A 25,188-nucleotide genomic window follows, 5' to 3' on the forward strand; every position below is an offset into this window, starting at 1 on the left:
TATCAAGGGACTATTTTAGACTTATAATATCTGCTAACCCATCAGCGGTGTAGCGTAGGGCCACAGGCATGAGCTCCCATTGCTGGCGGACAGAGGGATCCTCTAGGATAGATCTAGGATCCTGAGACATATCCTTGGATCTGATGGTAAAGGTCTGGCAGAGAGATTTGGAAGCAATGGCAGGTTGCAATGCAGGACCGATCCATAGGGTCTTTAAACTCTGGGATGTCCTCTAAAGGGATAGTCAGTCTATTATGACAAGAATATGCAGCATCTACCTCAGAGATGTCCCACTATGAAATGTAACACACATCCCAAAGAGAATATTGCTGAACAAAATGCTGGGGAGAAGTAAAGATCTTTTCGGGATTAGGTAACTGTACCTCACCTCACTTGCACTTTACTGCATCGATATAAACAGAAAAATGGTGTGCTCACGTTTTGGAGTTGTCGGCAGACTGGGACGCCCCCACATATTAATCACAAATATGTATTTTATCTCCACCTCTAATGGCTCCTTCTCCTATTCTCCTCAAGACACCTCATAGATCCTCCCAATTATCACCAGTCAGAAGCTTATGCTATTTTAAGCCTGTGTGAATATTGTAAATTAAGTCCAATGTATCCAGCCAATTCAGAGGATAACAGTGATATTCCCTGAGACACACACAGTTGCATGCATCAGCAATGTAAAAAAAAAATGGCTGCCAAATCTGTTCGAGAAAGTATAGGCACCACAAAAAAAAAACAATCCAGCTATCGATTTGTTACTATTACTGAAAAATGCCTGTGGCATGTGAATGTAATACTAACTGAGCAAAATATATATAAAAAAAAAAAAATACTTTGATAGCCAGAAAGATGAAGATGACCAGGACTTTGCTTATTTTATGTAATCAGTGCAAAGACGAGAGCGGTTTTCCCTCAGGAATGTCTTATGAGTGGCCGCTCCTTTTCTGCTGATTAAACATACTGCATTGCCTCATAACAGGGTGTCTTCCACTGATGATTGCATCATGGTATATGCATGCTACTGAAAAATCAATGAGACTTGATTGTAAGCCATATATATTTAATGTGCGTATAAATTCTAACACATAACCATCTTGCATTTTACAGTTTAAAGGCAATGGCTACACAGAGGTTTATAGAGCTATTAGGCGCAGGGCGACAATATTTTAGAAAGGGTGTTAAAGATTCATCTCAGCACCACTGGCGATAATGTGGATAGGATTGGCTAATTCCCACAAACATTTCCTGAGAATACACAACCACTCTTTAATATAAAGATGCATATCCAGGTACAAAGCAAGCATGTCACTAAATTTAAAGAGTGCAGAGGTTGAGCATTAGAGCCAAACAGCCACACATAACAAGGCAGCAATATTTGACAAGCAGCATAACACAACTAGCATAAAAAAATCTTTCTGCTGGAAAAAAGATATACTGTGCATGTCCTATAGTTAAAAGAAAAGAAGACTACAGGGAGTAAAAAGAAGTGTAAAGTGTATTTCCCCTTTGCAGCCAAATTGGGATAACACATACTTTATATTTGTTATATTTTCCCATTCACATAGTATAACAAAAATTGTGGTTTAACGTGCTCTTTGCAGAAAGCTCCAGGGCTGAAAATCCTTAGCTCTCCCTGTTTGAGGGGGTTGGGGATTTGTGTCTTGCATAATTAACACTGTCTGTACTGTGCTGGCAGATTTCATTGTCATTTGTAAACTAGATAAGCAGGACCGTCTAGTCCTAACAAAGGGTTAAATGTCTCAAGGCATAGCATGCTAATGCACTTTTAAAAAAATTGGACACTGCAAAGGAAACAGGACAGGGCGTATGGACTTAAGTACCAGGCGAGTCCACAGAGACTGTGCCACATCAGAGGTTGAGCTGTGGACTTGTATAACATCTTGTGGCTAAGTACACAAATGTCTGGAAAAAGCTGCAATGTACAACCATTGTGTAAGAGTCACAGTACAGGCAAGTCCACATTTTATCAGTGCAGTAGGTGCAGGTAGGATTTCCACAGCTAAAAGTTTGGAAAAAAAACAAATCTACTTTACCCAAAAGGTTTACTTACAAGGAGAGTCTTCACAGACAAGTTTTTGCCACGGCTCTGGACTTGGAGAGTGCTCTGTGGCTAACATAGCTCTGGGAAGAGCCAAGATGCAGAGCCCAGTTAGGTAAACTCAAACACCATGTACCACTCCAAAAGAGTTCGGGAAGGGCTTCCAAAGCTATACTAAGGAAATACCAATATGCTTCATTCCGAAGGGCTTACTCACAAAGCGAGTCTTCAGATGGCTCTGGACCTGGAAAGCACTCTTTGTCTAAGAGGACACAAAGGTCTTTAAGTCCCCAAAAGCAGTGTCCGGTGCCCTAAGGGCACAATCCTGGCTGACCCAACAATCATTGTTCCTGCGTGATCTGGATATGGCCTACAATGCTGTGGAGAATAGGCTGATCCAGATATCTGGTGTAAAGAGATTAGCTCAAGCAGCTTAGTTAAAGGTCTTGAATGAAGCTATCAAATACAAAGAAATATCCACGGTGTATTGTTTCTTAATTAGAGAAATATCCCAGCAAACAGAAGAAAAAAAGCATCCAGCCTTCTATTTGAGGTCCAAACCTTACAACTATGCTATGCCCCTGAATGGAAGATTAAGAAAAAGATATTTAATGTGCACCACTCAGAAACCAAAGATGGGTTACATTGCTCTAGGGAAAATTGAGACACGCCACTGGAACAGTATAATGTTAGAAAGCCACAGACCACTGAGCTGGAACTATACTAGGATCCTGATGAACTTGGTGCATTTCTACTTCCACTGTACTTTTGTGGCACTGGCATTGCCACAGTTCTGTGCACATTTCAGCCTCAATAAATGCTTCATCCAAGTCATAATTCTAGATTGATGTCGCCATGGTCTCTTGCAGTGTTCATAGCTCACCCCACCTGCATAAAAGAAACAACCAATTGCAATTTGTTTACCTCAAAGCTGAGCGGGAGATTGCGCTTTAGGGAAATTTCAAACACCAGACTGATCTCCGATTTGTTTGCATCTTTATCTTCTTCAGGTCCCCTTCCTGTCTCCCCATTCTGCTATAGAAATAAAGAGAAAGACGGTAAACCTCCTGATTCCAGAGCGATTCTATTCACAGAACACTGACACACACACTGTACACTACCCTGTATTAGGTACAGTCCTGCAATGTTATTGGTACTTTAGTTGTAATGATGAATGTGGTTGCTAATGCTATAAACAGCAGGTTTGATGTATATTATATTAATATTTTTGAAAGGGGCATAGATAGAAAAAAAATATTGTACCAACACATGTCCATCACCCTTTTTTCTTTATCCATGAAATGTACATAAAATGTCACAAGGCTGTCTCAGAATGTGCCTGAGGGCTTGAACTGGCTCTCTGAAGCTCATATAGAGGATATAAAAAGCTCATCTGTCAATCAAATTTGTCACAATAGCTGGAAAAAAAAAAATATCACATCTATAGTTCCAAAAAAACGGGCGCCTGGCTTCATTCCCACTATGTTGCGGTGTTAATGTACGGTGTACAAACAATACATGCAGTGGGTTTACCAGTGTTGTACAAAGTACATGTCCTGTCTATGTTAAAACACACATTACTAAATGCATGTAAAAGATTTAAAAGCATGTGGACTGACGGTAACAAAAAAATGCATAAAAATTAAGGTAAATTTTTTTTTACAAAATTCTACCTTCAACATGCTTCTACATACGGAGATTAATTACAGATGTGTGAATGAAGCCAATGGTGCTGTAAAGGAAGATCTTAGGAAATTACCACGGTTGATCTCTCCGGTATGGGCTCATTCCTCAGGGCATGCAGGGCTTTTAATGCTGCGCTGTGTCTTGCCGCCTGGCGGGTTTTACCCTCTCCATAGAATTCACTGTTACCAACTGTCAGCTGTACATAGAATGTCTTTAGCATTGGGCAAAGGTATCTGTAGATAGAAGGAAAACACTACTGAATATACGATGGCCACAGGCAGAATGTTAGGTGTCTGTAGATTATTTTCATAACAAGAAAAATCTATAAAAAAGGGATTATTTTCAGACATCTACTTTTACTGTATAGAAAAAACATTGTAAACCTATAAATGATCTGAGCAGACTTCTGGGAAAAGCAATGAACCAATCATATAAACCGGAAGATGAACATGCTTTAGTATTAAGTCTTAGTGCAATATTTGAAAGATTTAAAGAAGTTTTTTGTTTTATAAAATATGTTGCTTCAGACTGAATTACAGCAATGTGGAGTTTTCCTTTAAATTAGCCATAATGTAATGGTCAGGCATGACTGAGCCCCCAAATGACTGCTTTTACAACCACTGCATGAACCATGATCCATTTGGATTGTCAAAATGGATATGCCTCAGCAACAGTGGTGAATGCCCCCCACCAGTGGGTCTTGGCTTGGCGTAAGAACAGAGATCCAACTAAACAATCCAATGCAATTTATCAACTATTCTTACCCAAAAATCAACAGACGGGGTGATTGCAGGAACGCAAAGATAATGTGACAATCAGATGTTCAAACTAAACTAATAAAAGTATAGTACAGATCTAAGACCTTCCTGGCTCCCACTGGCTAGTGCGATCTTCCTAACGTAATTTCATACTGACCATGCTAAATGTACATCTTTCTTTGCTTGTATACTAAACATATCATGGGCTGTTTTAAAACGATTTGGCAGATTGACCACCAAAAAAATCCTCTTGTCATTCTTATACTATCCTTGTGTTTACTAGTGAAGTAACAATCCATTCTACATTTCATTACACAAGATTAGCCTGCACATGTGGTCTTGTCTTACTGACATTAAGAAAACCATTTGCCTCCCTCCCACATCTGCTAGCATTATAGAAGAATCTGAAACTCTCCGGCCATAAAATAAATCAAACTAAAATCAGAGGCATTCAATAGAACCCAAACAGTGCAGACAATGAATGAATTAATGGTCATCCATGTCTCCTGTGGACTGCAGGCAGGAAGACATAATTGTCAGACACTAAATCCATCAACACTACAAGGTAGCATTTTAAACAATGGCTTTTATTAGCAATGTAAGTAAATAGAGGCATTTTAATAAAGCAAATGGAATATGAAACATGTTACAAGGCTTAGAAGAAGGCTTCCAGGACTATTCTTTATCATTGGCTTCACTATATATCAGTGCTTAAAATAGGCACCATTATATCTAGGGTAGGCTCTCATTTAAACTTATAATATTATAACAAAGCAAGGTTTAAACAGAAAGTACTTTGAAAATGTGTCAGATAAGATAAATATAGGGCTTTCCTCAAAAATATAAAGGTTACAAGGGCAAATGAGTACAGCTTAAAGGTACTCCCCAGGCAAACAGCTAAGTACACAGAAAAGGGAGCCATTTTACCTGTCAAAGGATTTGTATTCTGTCCATTAATTCCTGACATGTATACAGACCCTCTAACACAGCACAGCCAGGTGGACCACATCACTTATACAGTAGTTAAGGAATGCAGAAGTGTCCTCTCTCCACCCCCCGCAATCTGACTGGACAGAAAAGAGGAGCAGCAGCAGACTGACGAGGTCACCCCTCTGCTTACTCCTATCAACCTATTACTTGTCAGCACATGTGTGTGCAGCACACCTGATTGCCTCACAGTCTTGCCCTTCGCTCTCCTAGTCTCTCTGCTGTACAAGGGAACGGACAAAAAGTCAAACTTGAGTACTTACAATAGCTACTAAAAACATGCAGTTCTAGACTGTCTATATGTTCCAGCGAGGGGATATTGCATTACAGATCAGCTCAATAACATGCAATGTACAATTGCATTGCTCATCAATACAGAGTAAGGACGATGAGAGATGATGGGTTAGGTTTATTATACCTGCACTGGTCAGCTTTGAACCAATTGCCCCCTTAAAAGGAGAACTATGGGGTCAGGGCTTTTCCCCATAGTTCTCCTAAGGGTAACGGGAGGACACAAACTAGCGTCCTCCCGTCACCCTAAGCTCAGTATACCGCGAGCTGCAGCTCGCGGTATTCCGAGACGCCGCAGCTGAAACGGATCCCCGACAATTATGTCTGGATCTGCCCAGCTGCGTGAGTGACAGCTGGCTCTGCCTATCTAGAGGTAGAGCCAGCTGTACCCTCTCCCATCCGTTCCACCAGTCAGCGCTGGAGGATCGTAGCGGGGGGAATCCAGTCCCTCCCGTCACAGCTCTCTGCCGTGACAAGATCGAGAAGTGAGCGAACGCCGGTATGTGTTCGCTCACTTCCCGATCTACTGAGCCGGCCTGTGACAGTTTCATTGTCACAGGTCGGCTAGAACTATGAGGATGAGTGAAAAGCACTCACCTCATAGTTCTCCTTTAAAACATCAGAATTTGTTCAGTGTACTGTACCAGCTTAAACTACATCTAAAGCCAAAATATTTTTTGTAAGTTTTGGATAAAGTTGTAAATAGTTAAAACTCATGCTTGGGTCCCACTGGTGAGATTTAGATTTGTCTCCGGTCTTCCAAGACAAAATAGGTGGCGAAATATCAGATGGTTGTCACTGGAACAGGTGTCCCAACTGGAAAATTTCACCTCACTTCCTGTTCCATGGACAAATGTAAACATTTTAGATTTCCTACCTATTTCAGTCCTGGGGACAATGGTCTCCTGAACACACTGAGGGTCACTTTCTCCAGTGGTTAGCTAAAGCAGTAAAAAAGTCAAGAGGTTAAAACACTTTTCTAATCTATCCAAAACAACCAGCAAAAAAACCCGAAAAAAAACCCCGTACATGTCTTGCCAATCTATAGACACATCCAAGTGACCAGTTATATTTGAATTATATTTACTGCATCAGGGTGTATTTACCATAAGACACTCATTGACCAATGCCAGGGGGAGCACCAAGCCATGAAATGTACACACTGTGGCCAGTTTTTCTTTCCGCTTTCCTTGGGGGGAGACCGGTGGACATTAATGTGTGGATAGATCTAGCAAAAGGACTATAGGGGCGAAATGGCAGTAGCTAGCTCAGAGAACATGCAGTCATATGCTTAGATTGATGGAATGCACAGCTCAACAACTTGGCCTTTTTTTTCTGTGTTTTATCACACACACACACAAAAATGCTTTGTTGATGCCAAAGGTCAGAAGAGAATGGCCAGACTGGTTGAAGATGATAGAAAGGCAACCGTAACTCAAAAAACCACTTGTAACAACCAAGGTATGACGAGCATCTCTGAATGTACAACACGTCCAACATTGAAATCAGATGGGCTACAGCAGCAGACCACCACACCGGGTGCCACTCCTGTCAGCTAAGAACAGGAAACAGAGGCTACAATTCGCAAGGGCTCATCAAAATTGGACAACAGAAGATTGAAATATCATTGCCTGGTCTGGTGAGTCTCAATTTCGGCTGCAACAGTTGAATGGCCAGGTCAGAAATTGGCATAAACATGAAAGCATGAATCCATTCTGCCTTGTAACAACTTTTCAGGCTGCGGATGGTGGTGTAATGGTGTCTGGGATCTTTTCTTGGCACACTTTGGGCCCCTTACAAACTAATGCAGCAACCACATCTAAATAATCATAACTGTAACTTATTGCACTTTTTCAGTTACTACATGTGATAGTTTCGGAACTGTGGGATGTTGTGCCCCATTGTAAACATTTTGAAGTGTAAGTAGCAGCCTTGGGTTGAGGAGCTGTGGTTTACGAGTGGTTGCATGTAGCACATTGCATTTGCCCTATGATATAACCCTCCTCACTATTCCTTCCCTGAAGGGGTGTTGGAGGCTGTCTGCCAAACAGGTGCGTTTCACATACACAATAAATCGCCCTCACTGCAGGAGATGAGGAAGGCCATCTTCAGAAATGTGCTAGGCTTAAGGCTCAGCAGTAAATTAACACTGTGGAATATGTTGTGGACAACTTATCAGCCCAAGATGCCTCTGGTTAAACTTCACCAAATCAACATCCTATAAATTAGTTTCCAAATAACATATGGGGATGTTTTGCTGTGTGCACAGCATATGTTTTCTCAGCATTTTTATCTACACATTCTTAAAATTCCTGCCTACCAAGTCATTTTCACCACTGCTTTAAAACTACATGTAAAGAAAACTGCTGCATTTTAGGCCCTATAACATGCCATGTCAACAGATTTAGTAACACTAAATGGAGGATTACAAAAGGATCATTAAACCACGAATGACAATCTGCATTAGCAGATACAGCCTGATTACTTGGTCACATGCAAAGGATTCTGGGTACCAGCAAGCCTATAACTTGGGTAACATCTATCACACAGAGAAATATACCACAAAATGGAAAAGTAAACATACCAAATAGTGTTACTGTCACACCACCACAACTTGAAGATGTTCTATTTGAGATATGTTAATACTGTCATTCACATGGCTGAGTTAGGACTACAGAGGACAGAAAATGCAAAATGTAAATCGGTCTGGTTTGCCTGTTTTGTTTTTTTTTCCTCCATACACTGCAATAATGCAGTTCACAATGTTCTAGTCTTCAGGTATGTCCCACTAGTTTAGGAAGTTTGCAAGGAGGCTGGTTCATTGTCATATTTTACGGGAAAAAACAAAACATACACTGTGCCACACACCCACCTACCCCCAAGACAAAGGAAATGCAGCTTGGTCCTAAATAGGTCACAATATCACCTGTAATCAGAGGGCAGAGATACTGGATGGGGAGGTTAACAGAGGCAATTAGGATTGGGTAGAGGAAAACTAATTATGCTTTAAAGCAGTGGTTCTCAACCTGTGTAACCTCAGGACCCACAATTGTCCTTAGTCATTAAGTCGCGACCCAAGTCGCACTGCAATTAAACGCACAGCATTGCAGTACCACGCATTCCGGTGTGGGCGATTGAACTGTGGGTGGGAGGTGCATTTGGGATGCCTTTCAAAATAAAAACTATTTGAACAAAAAAAAAAGATCCACCCAGTCTCCATACATTAAGGATCCTCATCCTGGGGTCCAGTGTGGGCTGCTGTGCTGTGACGGAGCTCCATCCATATGTGCAATGCTGGTATGGTTCCCTTGCATGCCATGTAGAGGTGCTAGATTGTGACATCACTCCAGTCCAGGCACACAAGGCAGTTGTATGTATGGATGGAGCTCCCTTGTGGCCATAGCCCCAGCCCATCTCAACGCAAGCTGACACTCGGCACCGGGCAGCATATTTTGAATGATTGCTTGACAGTGCTGCGAAAGGGGGAGGCTGAGGAGCCTCTCACCTAAAAAAGTGGAAGGCACACGGCGACCCACTGACCACAGGGTCGCGACCCACTTTTGGGTCACGACCCACCAGTTGAGAACCAAGGCTTTAAAGGGTATCTATGGTCAATGACTGAAATATGCATTTCTACAAGTTTTATCCCACTCCAAAAAATCTTATCGATCTAGAGGTTTGTATTGTAGATGCCTATAGGATGCACTTCCTCAATGTACTGACTCAATTTCACTCAGGTTTGTGAATATGTACTTCCTTGTGTCACCACTCTAGCTAAGCCTGTCGTATAAACTACAACTCCATGCCCACAAAGGATCATCATCATTGCTTGCTGGAGGCAATGCACAGTGGGATATGTTATCTTAAAAAAACAAGGAGGTTGCATTGAATCAAGCAGTAGGGAAAGAAATGCAAAGCACACTGGGAATCCAGGAAGTTATTGGTAGTAAAGTGATGGACAGGCAGAAGGCAGCACTCACTACATAAAAAGGGATTTGTTCTCGTAAGCTTTGACTGCATTATGAAAAACAACTATATTATGCATTCCTATTTAAATGCTGACCTTATACTAGTATAGTATATGCTGGAACCGTACAACTCCTTCAGTACTGTCACCAGAGCAGGAATCTTCCAATAAAGAAATCTGTTTTGGTGACAACTGCCCCTACCTACAATACAGTTTGATTGGACAATCTCCTTTAGCAAGTCTTGGCAACAGTCTACCTTGAGCTTTTGGGAAGTCAACCACAGAATCACTTTCATAATGATTAATGAAAAACTTGCAGTGATTCTTATCAATGCTTATTCAAAGTTTTTGAAAACATGGTGTCCCTTGGTGCAGTACTTTCGCTTATCTGGATTTGACCACTATTTGTTGAGTCTTTGTAGAGATGCACCTACCAGTGATAACCTGATCCCACTTCATGTCTCTAATCTCTCTCGATTTGTATCGTTCCCATTGTCCTTTTTTGTGGTGCGCCTCTCTCTCTCGATTTGTATTGTTCCCATTGTACTCTCTCTCGCTCTCCTACTTCCATTTCCTTACATGTTTTGTATCTGGACACTTGCCTTCCTGACCATTGTTCACATGATACAGACTGTTTCTCTCCTTTTGTTTCCCCCCTTCTTGTTTGTTGTGGTTACTCTTTAACCACTTCAAGACCAGGTGTTTAGACCCCCTTCTTGGCCAGGCCATTTTTCAGTGTTCAGCGCTGAAACGTAAAAAAAATCTGTAAAAAGAACAATCTTTAGATTTACCAAATCTGTATAAAATGAGGACAAACCTAAACAATCTATCCAATTATTAGGTCAGGCTGGTCCTTCCACTACATAGATGATATATCTCAGGAGTTGGCAACCTTGGCAGTCCAGCTGTTGTGGAACTACAAGTCCCATGAGGCACTGCAAGACTGATAGGTACTGTTATGACTCCCAGAGGTGAAGGCATCATGGGATTTGCAGTTTCGCCACAGCTGGAGTTCCAAGGTTGCCTAGCCCTGGTGTATCTAAAGGAGACTGTATGATAAGATCTTAGAATGTATGGTCAGCCTAAAGCTGGCCATACACCTATAGATTTTCTGCAGATTTTCTGTGGTCAGATGGAAAACGTGCAACAGATTCCTCCCTCTACACTAAACTGTGCGGATGGAGGAATCTCCCACTGGGCCAAGCTTCAGTATCTTGCTAGTCGGTCCCACTGGGTCTCAAAATACACAAACAATGCCTGCATTCAAATCAGATTGTTCAGGTATTTTGACAGCCAGCGGGGTTGACTAGCAAGATACTGAAGCTTGGCCCAGTGGAAGATTCCTCCATCCGCAGTTTAGTGCAGAGGGAGGAATCTGTTGCACGTTTTCCATCTGACCACAGAAAATCTGCAGAAAACCTATAGGTGTGTGGCCAGATTAAGAGGCTTTTCTCACACTTTGGAGAGATTTCTTCTCACGTATGTCTAGGACAGGACGTGATGGGAGATCTTCCCAATGGAACACAGAAAAAGATAAACTGAGAATAGTTTTAATAGGCGGTGCACTGTGGTTGTGCGCGTGTGTGTATAGATATATATATCTATAGAGATATCTATAGAGATATCTATAGAGATATCTATAGAGATATATAGATATCTATATATCTCTATAGATATCTCTATAGAGATATATAGATATCTATATATATCTCTATAGATATCTCTATATATCTATCTCACACACACACTACAGACACTACGCGGTTTATGATCGGGTTACGTTCTGATAAAACCATTGTAACCCGATCGTAGACCGAGGAGTGTACTTTTGTGGTCTGCAGCAGACAGTACACAATGGGGGATCAATAGCAAGACTGCTATTGGCTATTTCAAACTGCTATTGGCTATTGCAGTTTGAATAGACAGTTCTCACTCAGGTCTGCTCCTCTGCTCAGTAGGTAGGTACAATAGACCGCCTGCTATTGCAATTTGAAATAGCCAATAGCAGTCTTGCTATTGATCCCGGCTGTTCACATTCACCTGCCTGCTGCAGAAGCTAGCCGGCAGGTCAATTGGGAAGTGGAGCGCCTCAGCGATGGTTGCTTGAGAGTTACTATTAACACTCAAGCAACCAGAAACTACAATTATCCGGCACCTACCGATCTGTGGGTGCCGAATACCTGGGAGTTTACTGTACAGTAAACTCCATTGTAAATGCAAAAGATCGTAACTCGATCTATACAGAAATTAAAGCTCTGTTGTATGAAAGCTAATTTTGTGGTTGAAAACTAGAAATCAAAATGAAACAAACCTCTATATAGAATCAAGTTACTGGATACAGAATATCCCCAAAGAGCACTTTACACTACTGCAGAATATCAAAATTTGATGTAAAGCCATTTCTCGTAGCATGCACAAGATAACTGTCCAAGACTAATAGAACCAAATGCTGAAAATATGTGCATTCCTGGAGTAGTTCTGAGTGATGGCTCTATCTGTCTTATCGTGTAAACACTTTCCTCACTAGTATTTGATTTCTGCCCTGTACTTATCTCTGCAGATGGAGATGGAGATGAGATGCTTGAAAAGGAAAGGGGCCCTCCGGAGAACTTTCTCTTTTTTTGGTGCAATTAATGTACTTGGCCAAAAAAAAATATCAAGTGTTTCATTGCGCTTTTTGTGTATGACATCATCTTCCAGTAAAAACATAATGAACAACAATTTTTCCTGTCACTATGGCAAACCTAGATTATATCCACAACAAGCTTTTGCGATTTATCTTAACATGTGGAAGAATGTCTGGCACTGGCACAAAACCAGCTTCACACTTTTGTTGGGCTCTTCATGTTTGCTTTGCTGAGAATATTTGAAACCGTGTGTATTTATCAGTGCAGTTTTGGTGACCCTACCTTTGTGATTATCCAAATCATTTTAATACTTTTGGCCGGCATCTAACCCACAATTTTGTGTTTAGCTGCCCTTAATTTACAACAGGGGCTCTAATAATGTGCTCATCAGTTGGTTTCCACGCAAATGCACTTCCGCCTTAAAAGAGACTGCGGGCGATTCAATAAGGCATTTGTGACACAGTTCTGGTGGTGTGGTTGGAAGCCCTGTGCCAAATTCACGAAATCCCTGCGACATTTTCATTGTTAGTACTGGCAAGTACGACAAATTCAAGTAGTTATTTGTGGCTTTTTTTCAGGCCTCACACGGGCGGTTTTAATGCACCCCAGCTGCCATGTCAGCTCTGCAGGCGAACAGCGATGTATACATTGCCGCAGTCGCTATGCTTTGGGTCCTGACAAAATATAAACAGCATGTCGCATTTGACAGGCGGTGCTGCTTGTCAAACATGATCATTGCAATAGAAAATCCCCAGTGGGATGGAACAGAAACAAAAAAGGAGCATTATCGTCTCCTGAACGCTCCATCCTGAAAAGTGAACCACCGCAGATATCTTTTAGGAGGGTGGGGAAGCTGCCACCCGTCTGAACGAGATGTAATTGTATGGCGCTATTGTTGCGGCAAATTCATAAAGAAACAAGGTCATATTGGTGATCAGGAAAATTAAGGTAAATGAGACCTCTTGCATATTTAAGTCAATTGTTGATTGCGTTGCATTCTTGAGACAATTCTGCAACACAATTTGTCTATGCTTCTCGGGAACTGATATTTGATATGTTGTCATTACTCCCCCAACTTCTCCAAATACTCCACTACTTCACAGGAGAGATGATTGCAACAGTTCTGTCGGAGTTGTGAAAGATTCATAAACTTACCAACATGTACCAGACTGTCGCAAGGTCCAACAGTTGTCGTACTACCATGAGACAGATTTCTAAAAAGAGCATCTAGAACACTATCATACTTACGTCCTCATGCATAGCAATAAATGAAGACCTCCCTGGATTCCAACTGCATCTTCTGTGGCCTTTAGACAGGTTCCAGGAATACAATAAGTAATTAGGTGCGATAGAAAATATGAGACTGCATGTAAAGAACGCATTATTAAAGTCCTATTAAAGTATGTGAAACAGGAAAAGATTTGTATGAAAAGAGACACTGTAGATTTTTGGTATGTATATATAGACAATCGTACTCCAATGTCTAGAACCTTGCATAAGACCTGTCATCTTATCAGAAAGGGCTACCCACTACTAACGGCAGGATCTGCTCAACGCTCATTGCTGAGCTAGCAACCAGATTAAAAGCAGAACCCATGCAGTTATTTACACCAATCAGCCATAACATTATGACCACTGAAAGGTGAAGTGAATTACATAGATTCTCTCGTTACAATGGCACCTTGAGGTGTGTGGAATATATTTGTAGCAAGTGGACATTTTGTCCCTGAAGTTGATGTATTGGAAGTAGAAAAAAGGGGCAAGAGTAAGGATTTGAATGACTTTGGGCCAAATTGTGATGACTAGACGACTGGGTCAGAGCAACTCAAACTGCAGCTTTTGCGGGATGTTCCCAGTCTGCAGTGGTCAGGACCTACCAAAAGTGGTCCAAGGAAGGAAAACCAGTGAACCAGCAAAAGGATCATGGAGAGCCAAGGCTCACTGATGCACGTGGGGTGCGAAGGCTGGCCCCTAGGGATGTCCCGATACCGATGCCAGCGTCGGAATCGTGCCCGATAGGACATTTTGGCAAGTATTTGTAATTGTCAAAATGCCCCGATACATAGCGCCGAAGCTTGCGCTATGTTTTTTTTTTTCTTACTTACCTCGCCGAGCGTCGCGTCACTGCTGTTCTGGTGGGTGGAGCTCCAACTGGGGTCCTAATTTAGGTGGCCGGAGACTGCCAGATGACCCCGCTCGGAGGGCCGCCCACCGGAGCAGCGGTGACGCTCGGCGAGGACTGAATTAGCAGTATATACAGTTGTGCTCATAAGTTTACATATCCTGGCACAATTTATGATTTCTTGCCCATTTTTCAGAGAATATGAGTGATAACACAAAAACCGTTACGTCACTCATGTGTAGTGTTTGGCTGAAGCCAATTATTATCATCAATCAACTGTGTTTACTGTTTTCCAATCATAATGACAACAGAAACTACCCAAATGACCCTGATCAGAAGTTTACATACCCTGGTGATTTTGGCCTGATAACATGCGCACAGGTTGACATAAAGGGGTGTGAATGGCTATTAAAGGGAACCATCCTCACCAGTGATCTGTTTGCATGTAATCAGTGTGTGTATAAAAGGCCAATGAGTTTCTGGCCTCCTGACAGACCCTTGCATCCTTCATCCAGTGCTGCACTGACTTGTCTGGATTCTGAGTCATGGGGAAAGCAAAATAATTGTCAAAAGGACTTGAGGGAAAAAGGTAGGTGAACTGTATAGAACAGGAAAGGGATATAAAAAGGATGTCCAAGGAATTGAGAATGCCAATCAGCAGTGTTCAAACTCTATTCAAGAAGTGGAACATGAGGGGTTCTGTTGAAACCAAACCACGGTCAGGTAGACCAACTAAACTGTCAGCCACAACTGCCAGGAAAATTGTTGAGGATGCAAAGAAAAACCCACAAATAGGACAGGACACTCTGAAAACATGTGGTGTGGCTGTTGCAAGATGCACAATAAGGAGGCACTTGAAGAAAGATGGGCTGCATGGTCGAGTCGCCAGAAGAAAGCCATTACTACGCAAATGCCACAAAGTATCCCGCTTACAATACGCCAAACAGCACAGAGACAAGCCTCAAACCTTCTGGCACAAAGTCATTTGGAGTGATGAGACCAAAATTTAGCTTTTCGGCCACAACCATAAACGCTACATTTGGAGAGGAGTCGGCAAGGCCTATGATGAAAAGTAATCCATCCCTACTGTGAAACATGGAGGTGGATCGCTGATGTTTTGGGGATGTGTGAGCTACAAAGGCACAGGAAAGGTGGTCAGAATTGATGGCACGATGAATGCAGTATGTTATCAAAAGATACTGGAGGACAATTTGCATGCATCAGCCCGGAAGCTGCGCATGGGACGTACTTGGAAATTCCAACATGACAATGATCCTAAAACACAAGGCCAAGTCGACCTGTCATTGGCTACAGCAGTATAATGTGAAGGTTCTGGAGTGGCCATCTCAGTCTCCTGACATCAATATAATTGAGCCACTCTGGGGAGATCTCAAAACGTGCAGTTCATGCAAGACAGCCCAAGAATTTACAGGACCTGGAGGCTTTTTGCCAGGAAGAATGGGCAGCTTTACCATCTGAGAAGATAAAGAACCTCATCCACACATATGTCAGGAAGCAGGGGCGTGTTGCCCCTGCTCGGGGGGCACGGCGCAGGGCACAAGTTTCCCCTCAGCTTGGCAGAACTGGTGCCCGGGTTGCGGGTACGCATGCGCGGTACGCAGGCTGCGCGCATTCCCAGGGGCACGCCTGTAGCACTCCTGCGCCATTAGGCATCAGGTGTGAGCCTTGCTGGGGGAGGTTCCCTGTACACACCTTCCATCTCTCTCGCCTGCCATTGGTTCCCGAGAAAGGAAGCCTCCTGGTTGCCTCGGTGACCGGGGGGTAGTCCTAACTCCCCTGGCTATAAAAACCTGGCCTGCGCTCTGGCTTATTGCTGAGTTATTCCACCTCATGGTGTGACATACGAAGCTCCCCTCCTATGTGCCTTGTTGCCCGTTTCCTGAACCCTCTACTGACCTCCCGTGTACCGACCTTGGACCGCCTATCGTTTCTGACCCTCTGCTGCTTGCCTCGACCTCGGATTACCCTCGACTACCTCTTTGGATTGCCCCCTTGTTACCTTGCCTACGGGTTCCCTCTGTGCTGCTCGCCCGCACCTGATAACATACCACAAAAGACTTCCAGCTGTCATTGATGTTAAAGGGGCCAACACACCGTATTAAGAACTGGAGTATGTAAACCTTTGATCAGGGTCATTTGGGTAGTTTCTGTTCTGTCATTATGATTGAAAAAGAGTAAAACACTGATTGATAATAAATGGCTTCAGCCAAACACTACCCATGAGTGACAGAAAGGTTTTCGTGTTATCATTCATATTCTCTGAAAAATGTCCAGGAAATCATAAATTCTGCCAGGGTATGTAAACTCATGAGCACAAGTGTACTCTATATGTACTACATATAGAGTACACACTGCTAATACAGTGCAAACAATACATTTACAATTATCCTCTGCTAACATGAATGGATTAAATGATCTGTATGTAGCCCTGTACTATGGATCATTTAATCCATTCATGTTAGCAGAGGATAATTGTAACTCTATTGTTGCAGTGCACTCTATATGAACATGAACTATATATTACATATAGAATGCACTGCAGCAATAGATATACAATTCTGCACTGCTAACATGAATGGATTAAATGATCTGTATGTAGCCCTGTACTATGGATCATTCAATCCATTCATGTTAGCAGTGCAGAATTGTATATCTATTGCTGCAGTGCATTCTATATGTAATATATAGTTCATGTTCATATAGAGTGCACTGCAACAATAGAGTTACAATTATCCTCTGCTAACATGAATGGATTAAATGATCTGTATGTAGCCCTGTACTATGGATCATTCAATCCATTCATGTTAGCAGTGCAGAATTGTATATCTATTGCTGCAGTGCATTCTATATGTAATATATAGTTCATGTTCATATAGAGTGCACTGCAACAATAGAGTTACAATTATCCTCTGCTAACATGAATGGATTAAATGATCCATAGTACATAACAGGTAGTTGTACTACGGATCATTTAAAGTCACCTGTCCCTTTAAGAAAAAGTATCGGTAATTGGTAGTGGCAAGTACATGAGGGGAAGTACTTGTACTTGGGCCTGAAAAAGTGGCATCAGGACATCCCTACTGGCCCCTGTAGTGCACAGCCATAGACCAGTGAGGGTGCCCATGCTGGCCCGTGTCCACCACCAGAAGTAACTACAAATGGGCACGTAAGCATCAGAACTGGACCACGAAGCAATGGAAGGTGACCTGGCCCGATGAATCACATTTGTGTATGCATCATGTGGATGGCCCGATGCATGTGTGTCACTTACCTGGGGAATAGATGGCACCAGGATGCACTACGAGAAGTAGTGGCTCAGCATAGAGGCTTCTACGCATTCATAAGTGGATGATAGTAAATGTTTTACTATCACCAGTTATGAATGGGAAGCCGCTGTACTGAGTGCTTTCCATTCACTGAGTGGTGTGGCTGCAGAAAAAGAGATTGAGGACTCAATTTGGCGTGCGCTCAATTTCTTTTTCTATATCAAAAAGGAAATGTCATGGGTCTGATATTTCCCCGAAGCCTCCCAAACAGTAAAAAAAAAAAAAAAAAAATGAAAAAAATAAAAAAACACAAACCCAGACACACACAACCATATTGTGGTGTACGCCATGTGCTGCGTTGTTATCATGCATGATTTGATGCTTTATTTTTTTTTTATTTATAAAATAACATTCATTTAACTGTATGGCAGCGTTTGGCGCAGCATTGTGACGCATTGCCATGCGTTGTGATACCTGGTGTTGTGATTAAATGTACGCCTGTATCATTTTATCGCAACACACACACACACGATTTATAACAGAAGTTGATTTACAGTTTTGTGTCACTTACATTTTTTTACCGTTTCGCAAAAAAGACCATTTAAAATTTACAAATATTTGTTATTTATTAACTGGATACAGTTTTAGCTTTTAGATTTAGTAAGGGATTTATTTATTTATGTGTGCACAGATACTGATTTTAGTGTGCTTTTATCAATGTGTATTGTTATTGGTTTAATATTGATTTGATAACATTTGCACAGTTATCGCAGGACCTAAAAAATTTGTAGCACCATTTTTTTTTTTCCCATATAAATTTTTATTTAAGGTAAAAGGCAATAACATAACAAATTACCGTGGTATACAAACATTGCACTTCAATACAAATAACACCATTGTCGGTACGGGTCGTATTCTGGAATTCGAGATTAACAGCCTCAGAGGATTTACATTTAGGGGGGTAGTAGCACCATCTTTTTATTCTACCGGGCCTCTGCTTTCAGAAAATATATTTTACAAACGTTAGCAAAACAGCAGTAAAGAATCAAAACAATGGGAAAAATTACAAAAATGGTGTGCTCAGCTGAGGTTAAAAGCGTTCGAGGGCTTGGCAGTGAAAGGGTTAAAGGATCGGCTACTGATGACTCTGCCAGATACTACAGCATACCATCAAAGGTCTAGTGGAGTCCATGTCCCGAATGGGCCAGGTCTGCTTTGGTGGAAAAAGGGGGATCTACTCAAAATTAGGCGGGTGGTCATAATGTTATAGCTGATCGGTGTATTTTGCCATTAAAATAAAGCTAGGAACTAGATGCAAATGCTGCCAAAATTACCATCTTAAAAAAGGTCAGTTTTCCCCAAACTAGGGCTGCAGACAACGATTATTTTCAGAATCAATTAGTTGGCTGATTATTTTTTTTAGATTGAAAACATAAAAATAAATACCACATTTTATATAAAATAACATACACAAATGGAGTGTTACAAGCAAAAACTTAATTTCAGAATAAAACCGCACGCACAATTTTTTGCATTTGCACTGCAGTGGAACACAGGGCATTGCGGTAGCACATGTTTCAATGCAGGCGATCCCACTGCGGGTTTGGAGGTGTGTTTGGGGTGCCAATTAAATGAATGGCACGGCAATGCACCTCCCGCAGCAGAATTTGTCAGGCGGCTGAAAGTGAAAATTACTTTTTCCCCACCTTTTATTTTTTTAATAATTGTATGTATTATATGAAACGTTGTAATTAGTTTCATGGATTTAAAATAATCTGAATTGAAAAACGCAAATCCAATATAATCGTTGTAAACGATTCTCATTATCGATTAGTTGTTAAAGGCTTACTCCAAACGGCTATTTAATGTCCCTCCCTTTTAGACTATAAACTCTCATGAGCAGGGCCCTCCTAACTTTCTTCTTCCACTTTCATTTATTTTACCTATCAAGAATACAGCGGGAGAAGACTATAGTATGGGTGGCAGGGGCAGGAACTCCTGGAACAAGTGTTGAGCTCTATGCATGAGACACCTTTAGATAACCAGCAGCTGACTTAGGCAACTAGAGCCAATTCAGTTTTAAGCTAGGCAGGAAGAGAGTGGAATGCCAACACAGTCCACATAGAACTCATATGCTTTAAACCCTTGGTTCTCAACTGGTGGGCCGTGACCCAAAAGTTGGCTTACGACCCCATTTTCAGTGGGTCGCCGCATGCCTTCCACTTTTCTAGGTGAGAGGCTCCTCAGCCACCCCCCCCCCCCCCCCCCCCTTAGCGCAGCAGTGTCAGTTCTCGCACTTAGCAGCCATTCAAAATATGCAGCCCAGCACCAAGTGTCAGCTTGAGATGGGATGGGGCTATGGCTGTGAGGGAGCTCCATCCATACATGCATTGCTTACATTTTTTGGAGTGTGTGTCTGTGGTTGTGCATGTATGTCAGTGTTTTTGAGGGCCCATTTACACTAGTACAGTGCATCACATAGTACCGTGCAATTAACGGGGCGCAATCGCATCTACCATGCATTCTGATGCGAGAGGTGTTGCGTTGCTATTAATTTGAATGGTACCCCAAACGCACCTCCCACCCACAGCTTGTACGCCTGCACTAGAATGTGAGGTACCCTAATGCCGTGCATTCCATTGCAGTGCGACTTGGGTCGCGACTTAATGACCAAAGACAAAATGTGGGTCCTGAGGTTAAACAGGTTGAGGACTACTGCTTTAAGCATTAGTTGAATGCAAGGGTACCAAATCTAGTGACTACTAATAAAACTACTCAATCATTTTGCCTCTATGTTTAAGAGGTAACAATATTCATGTCTAGTGGACATTGCCTGTATAATATCTGGTCCTTTCAAGGCTAAACCCAACTAGATGAGGAAATGCCTTATGAACTTACAACATATGCATTACACGCCAAGCACCTCTATAGAAAGATAAAAACAAAAGAACGCTGATAAAATAATTGAGAAAAAACAACAGGATATAGTGCTTCAGGCTTTTTTTGTGGTTATTTTCTCAAATTAAGGCACCAGATAAGAAAAAACCTAATGCAATCCTGGAAACATTTCAACCCAGTTTAAGTCAATAGTTGATTAAATTTATCTTAAATTGAGTTTTATGCAGCTTTTCCCTCCCTAGACCCTGCAGAACTATCAGGAGGCCTCTGAGTAGACTACATACATGTGCCATTTCTCATGTTCTGGGCAACCTCCATCCCTTAAATCTAGAAGTCTTGGCATATAATGCTTCTAGAAGTCTTGGCATATAATGCTTCTAGAAGAAGTCACAAAGGATGTAGCATTCAAGTAATTTTCTTCTGAAAGATCAGGTGGATACATGATCATACAGGTGAAACTCGAATAATTAGAATATCGTGCAAAGTTCATTTATTTCACTAATGCAACTTAAAAGGTGAAACTAATATATGAGATAGACTCATTACATGCAAAGCAAGATAATTCAAGCCGTGATTTGGCATAATTGTGATGATTATGGCTTACAGCTCATGAAAACCCCAAGAACCCCAAATCCACAACCTCAAAAAAGTAGATTATTACATGCAATTAATAAAACAAGGATTGTACATAGAACAATATCGGACCTCTGAAAAGTACAAGCATGCATATGTACTCAGTACTTGGTTTGGGCCCCTTTTGCAGCACTTACTGCCATTACTTTTGCATGATATTCTAATTATTCGAGTTTCACCTGTATATTAGATTTTATGGGTGTAAAACCCCTGTCTGGATATGCACGGTCAGAATTAGGTGTTCTCAAAATAATAGGGTGCTAGAAACCAAAGTTTTGCACAGGTGGGGTATGTGCCATTTATGCAACTTCAATTTAGTGTTTGAATGGACTGGAGAGTACATCTAACAAGAAAGACTCCAAGACTACAGGTCCCATGGCAGTGTCAGTAAAGTCAGTGGTGGTCATCCCTTGCTTTGCCACAATACTCCAATAATTGCAGCACACAGTAAACCGGAAAAGTATATTTACATTTCACTGGAAACGGTATGTGCACAAGAGAAAAAAATGGAGATAACACAAGTTCACACTAAAAATATTACTCACTTAAAAAGCAAATCATGTAGCTTAATACATGGGAGAGGCTACCTAGTTCCTTAATTTGCTGCCTCATTACAGTCCACATGAGCACACGGTCATAAGCTTCAAGACATTTCCTGGGAAAAGTAACTCCCAATTGCTACGTGCTTCTTAAATAGATATTAACCCAGAACTAAAAACAGACAAGCTTTCAATTTTTCACATGAATAAGATACACAATTCTGTCAGAACAAATTAAACACAACAGCAAACCAAAAGGACTAATTGATTGATACAGCAGCCGTGTTTTGAAAAATACTCTTATTTATAGTTAAGACTGTGATATCAAGGGATACTCAGGGGAATTTATCAAACTGGAGCAGATAAAATCTGGTACAACTGTGCATGGCAACCAATCAGCTTCTCTCTTTCATTTTCAAATCTTAACTGAACAAACGAAGAGGGGAATTTTGATAAATCCCCCTCACTGTATTTTATTTAACCTCTATTACTGCAGATTATAAAATCTTATCACACTTTGATAAACTGTAGTGAGATATAAACTATACTTTTGTGCTGCAGTCTGGACACTAGCATGTTGTTGGTGGTGGGGGGGTTATGGTTCCGCTCAACTAAAGATCTGAAGCTCTGAGAGTGCATTGTACTCCAATTCCAATACCTCGCCATAGTAAAGCCACGCAATCCAACACTAGCAGGGTTATTCACAAAAGGGTGAAGAGTTTGGAGAAGGACTTGTGAATAACCCTGTAAGATGCCCACAATAAACTCTTGGTGGTGCCAAATAATTAAAACATCTTTACAGAAGACCATTTAAGTATAAAAAGCATTCTGGACCAGATCTGGAACGCGGTGCATTGCGTTTTGCTGCAATGTTGACTGCGATTCTGCTGCATGCGGAGCATTTTTTTTTTTAGCTTAAAATGGGCTTTCAGGTGCAGTCAAGTGCGTATGTGTCGTATATGTGTTATTGATGCTTTTCCATGTGTTCTAGAGCATTCCAGACCAGAGAAAATAAGACGAGCATTTTTTTTTGTTTTTAACAGAGCCCAGAAATACCATAGGGATACATTGAGATGCTTTTTTGGTCCAGAACAAACTGTTCTGGTCTGGACATGGGGTGAACAAGCCCTAAGCAGGACATGGTTATCAGAGCAGCCAGGGTTAGAATAAGTCATGTGACCTCCCTCCTTCTAGCCAGGCCCTACAAGTTGGTTTATGTAATTTTTATTTACATGTATATAAAGGTTTTAAAAGGCTACCACAACAAAAGATTTTAAAAGACAGTGGGTAAGCGGGTTACAATGGTTTCCAACATACAATTTACTTCCTATTCAGTGCACAAAGGGCGAGCAATAACTCAAAACCTTGTGCCGTTCAACATAGTTGTGATGTCACTGAAACAGTAAAAGGGTTCCCCCAGGATCTTCATGCATTAATCATACAAGGGAACAGGCCGCATTTACAACCCATCAGCCTCTGACTGTACATTCCGGAGTTTCTGCACATGTATTTTATTTGGGCTTTGTGGACATGTGTCTTTTTTAAACATGGGCAACCATTTAAAAATCAACTCCAGACAGATAAAGACAGCCACCTGCTGCTCTTTCACTGTCCAGTCAGCAGACTAGGGGTGGAGAGAGGACCCAACTTTATCACATTCTACAATCTATAACCTAACGGACAGTGGTGTCATCTACCTAGCTGTGTTCTCTGCCAAGACTGTGTAAATCTCAGAACTGGACAGACAGTAATACAACTCCGTTGGAAGGTAGAAAGGCTCCTTTATATGTGTTTTATCTGCAAATTTTGCTGTGTGCCTGAAGCTTAGCTTTAACTAATCTGTGTTTAGCAGGAGAGGCCCCATAAATAAGTAAAACAGTAGAAAGGCATCATGGCACACTCACAAACCAGCATGTAAAACAACTTGTCTCACCACTAAGGATAATAGCAGAGGTTTAGATACACGTCTTCTGCAGAGGATGTGAAAGCCGCACTGCCGCACCAAGGCACCTCTTATAGTGCGGTCCTAACTCTAAACTATGAGAGTCTCCATCTTGGAGCACATGGGGCAGAAGATTTCAAATTGGGTGCAGGTTTGTTTTGCTTGCCCCATAAATAAGGACACAACAGTGAGGGGAGGATAGCTTAACCTAACTAGAGTGAAGGAAAAAGAAACTCTACATAATACGTATACGGCTTTCTTTCTTTTATGCATGAAGGAATATGGGAAATACTGCAATGGACAGGATGAATGTCAGCTTGTTACATGTCAAATTTCTCACGAGAGGTTAAAAAAAATAAAAGGGATTTGACAACAGGTTTATGTTCAACTAAATGAAAATAGACTTCTAAACAAAGTTCATTAAAAATACATTTATTTTTTTTAACAGTAGGATATATTTCTAAATAATGATTTCATGGCCATTATTGAAAACCCATCGCAGTGCGATCTGGAAATGAGCAGTTTTACAAAGAAATATTTGGGCAGCTAACCAAACTTGGATGGCCAGACCTAATTTTCCCAAACACACAGATTGTCTAGCAGGCAATTTTTTGCGACAGTGTTAAGGTGCTCACACACCTTACGATAATCGCGGGAAATCCCGCCATTGTACGATTATCGTAAGGTGTGTGGGAGCCGTGCAACTGTAAGGTCGCACGACTTTTATCTTGGGAACATGTTCGAAAAACGGCCGAGAATCGTGCGATTTTCGGCGGGTGTGTAGCATGTTTGTAAGATAAAAGCCGGACGTACGTGTTTTTAATTACCTTACAACCATCGCAAGACAAAAAAGTATTGCGATGGTTGTAAGGTGTGTGCCCAGCATAATCCCAGACCAGACCATAGAGCCGTATTTGCCCTGAACAGACAAAGCACAAGAACACCCTGTTTCTCGACAGCTGCTACAGTCTTCAGCTCAGGCGACCCCTTTCTCGGTTTCCAAAATAGGACAACAGGAAAAACAGGTTGTGACAAAATCAAATGGCACCAAAACACCCTTGGGGAGCACAAAAGGCCTGCAAGTATGGAGGCGTGAGACACAGCACCCCATGCTGTAATCACAACAGCACTAAATCAAGAAGAAAATTCCTGAGCTTGTGACAGATGTGTGTTGACTGTCAAAAAAGTGTTGCGTAAAGCCCCTAGGTTTCATTAAGGACGTCATTATAGCTTTCCAAGAATAACACATAGATTTCGAAGTGGCAGTTATTTACATTTTTAGAAGATATGCAACCATGCAAGCAGCATGTGTATTGGCTGGTCTACCATATTCAATCAGACTCTAACTGATGTTAAATTACTTCATGACAAACAAGAAAC

General features: G+C 41.5%; 1 protein-coding gene across 4 annotated transcripts in view; it reads right to left on the minus strand.

The window, feature by feature from the left end:
* Window positions 1-25,188, minus strand: part of STAU2 (staufen double-stranded RNA binding protein 2) — a 219,266-nt gene that overhangs the window by 130,751 nt on the left and 63,327 nt on the right. For 2 of the 4 annotated variants that reach the window (XM_018569180.1, XM_018569178.1), the window contains 2 exons: window positions 3,834-3,990; window positions 2,996-3,106 (listed from right to left, as the gene is read on the minus strand). In XM_018569180.1, the coding sequence (XP_018424682.1) occupies window positions 2,996-3,106; window positions 3,834-3,990 (268 nt within the window). Of the gene's footprint in view, window positions 1-2,995; window positions 3,107-3,830; window positions 3,991-25,188 lie in introns of all 4 variants that reach the window. The other 2 variants (XM_018569179.1, XM_018569177.1) reach the window with 1 other exon arrangement.

This window comes from Nanorana parkeri, unplaced genomic scaffold, assembly GCF_000935625.1.
Source record: "Nanorana parkeri isolate BGI_ZX_2015 unplaced genomic scaffold, ASM93562v1 scaffold1296, whole genome shotgun sequence".
Taxonomy (NCBI): Eukaryota; Metazoa; Chordata; class Amphibia; order Anura; family Dicroglossidae; genus Nanorana; species Nanorana parkeri.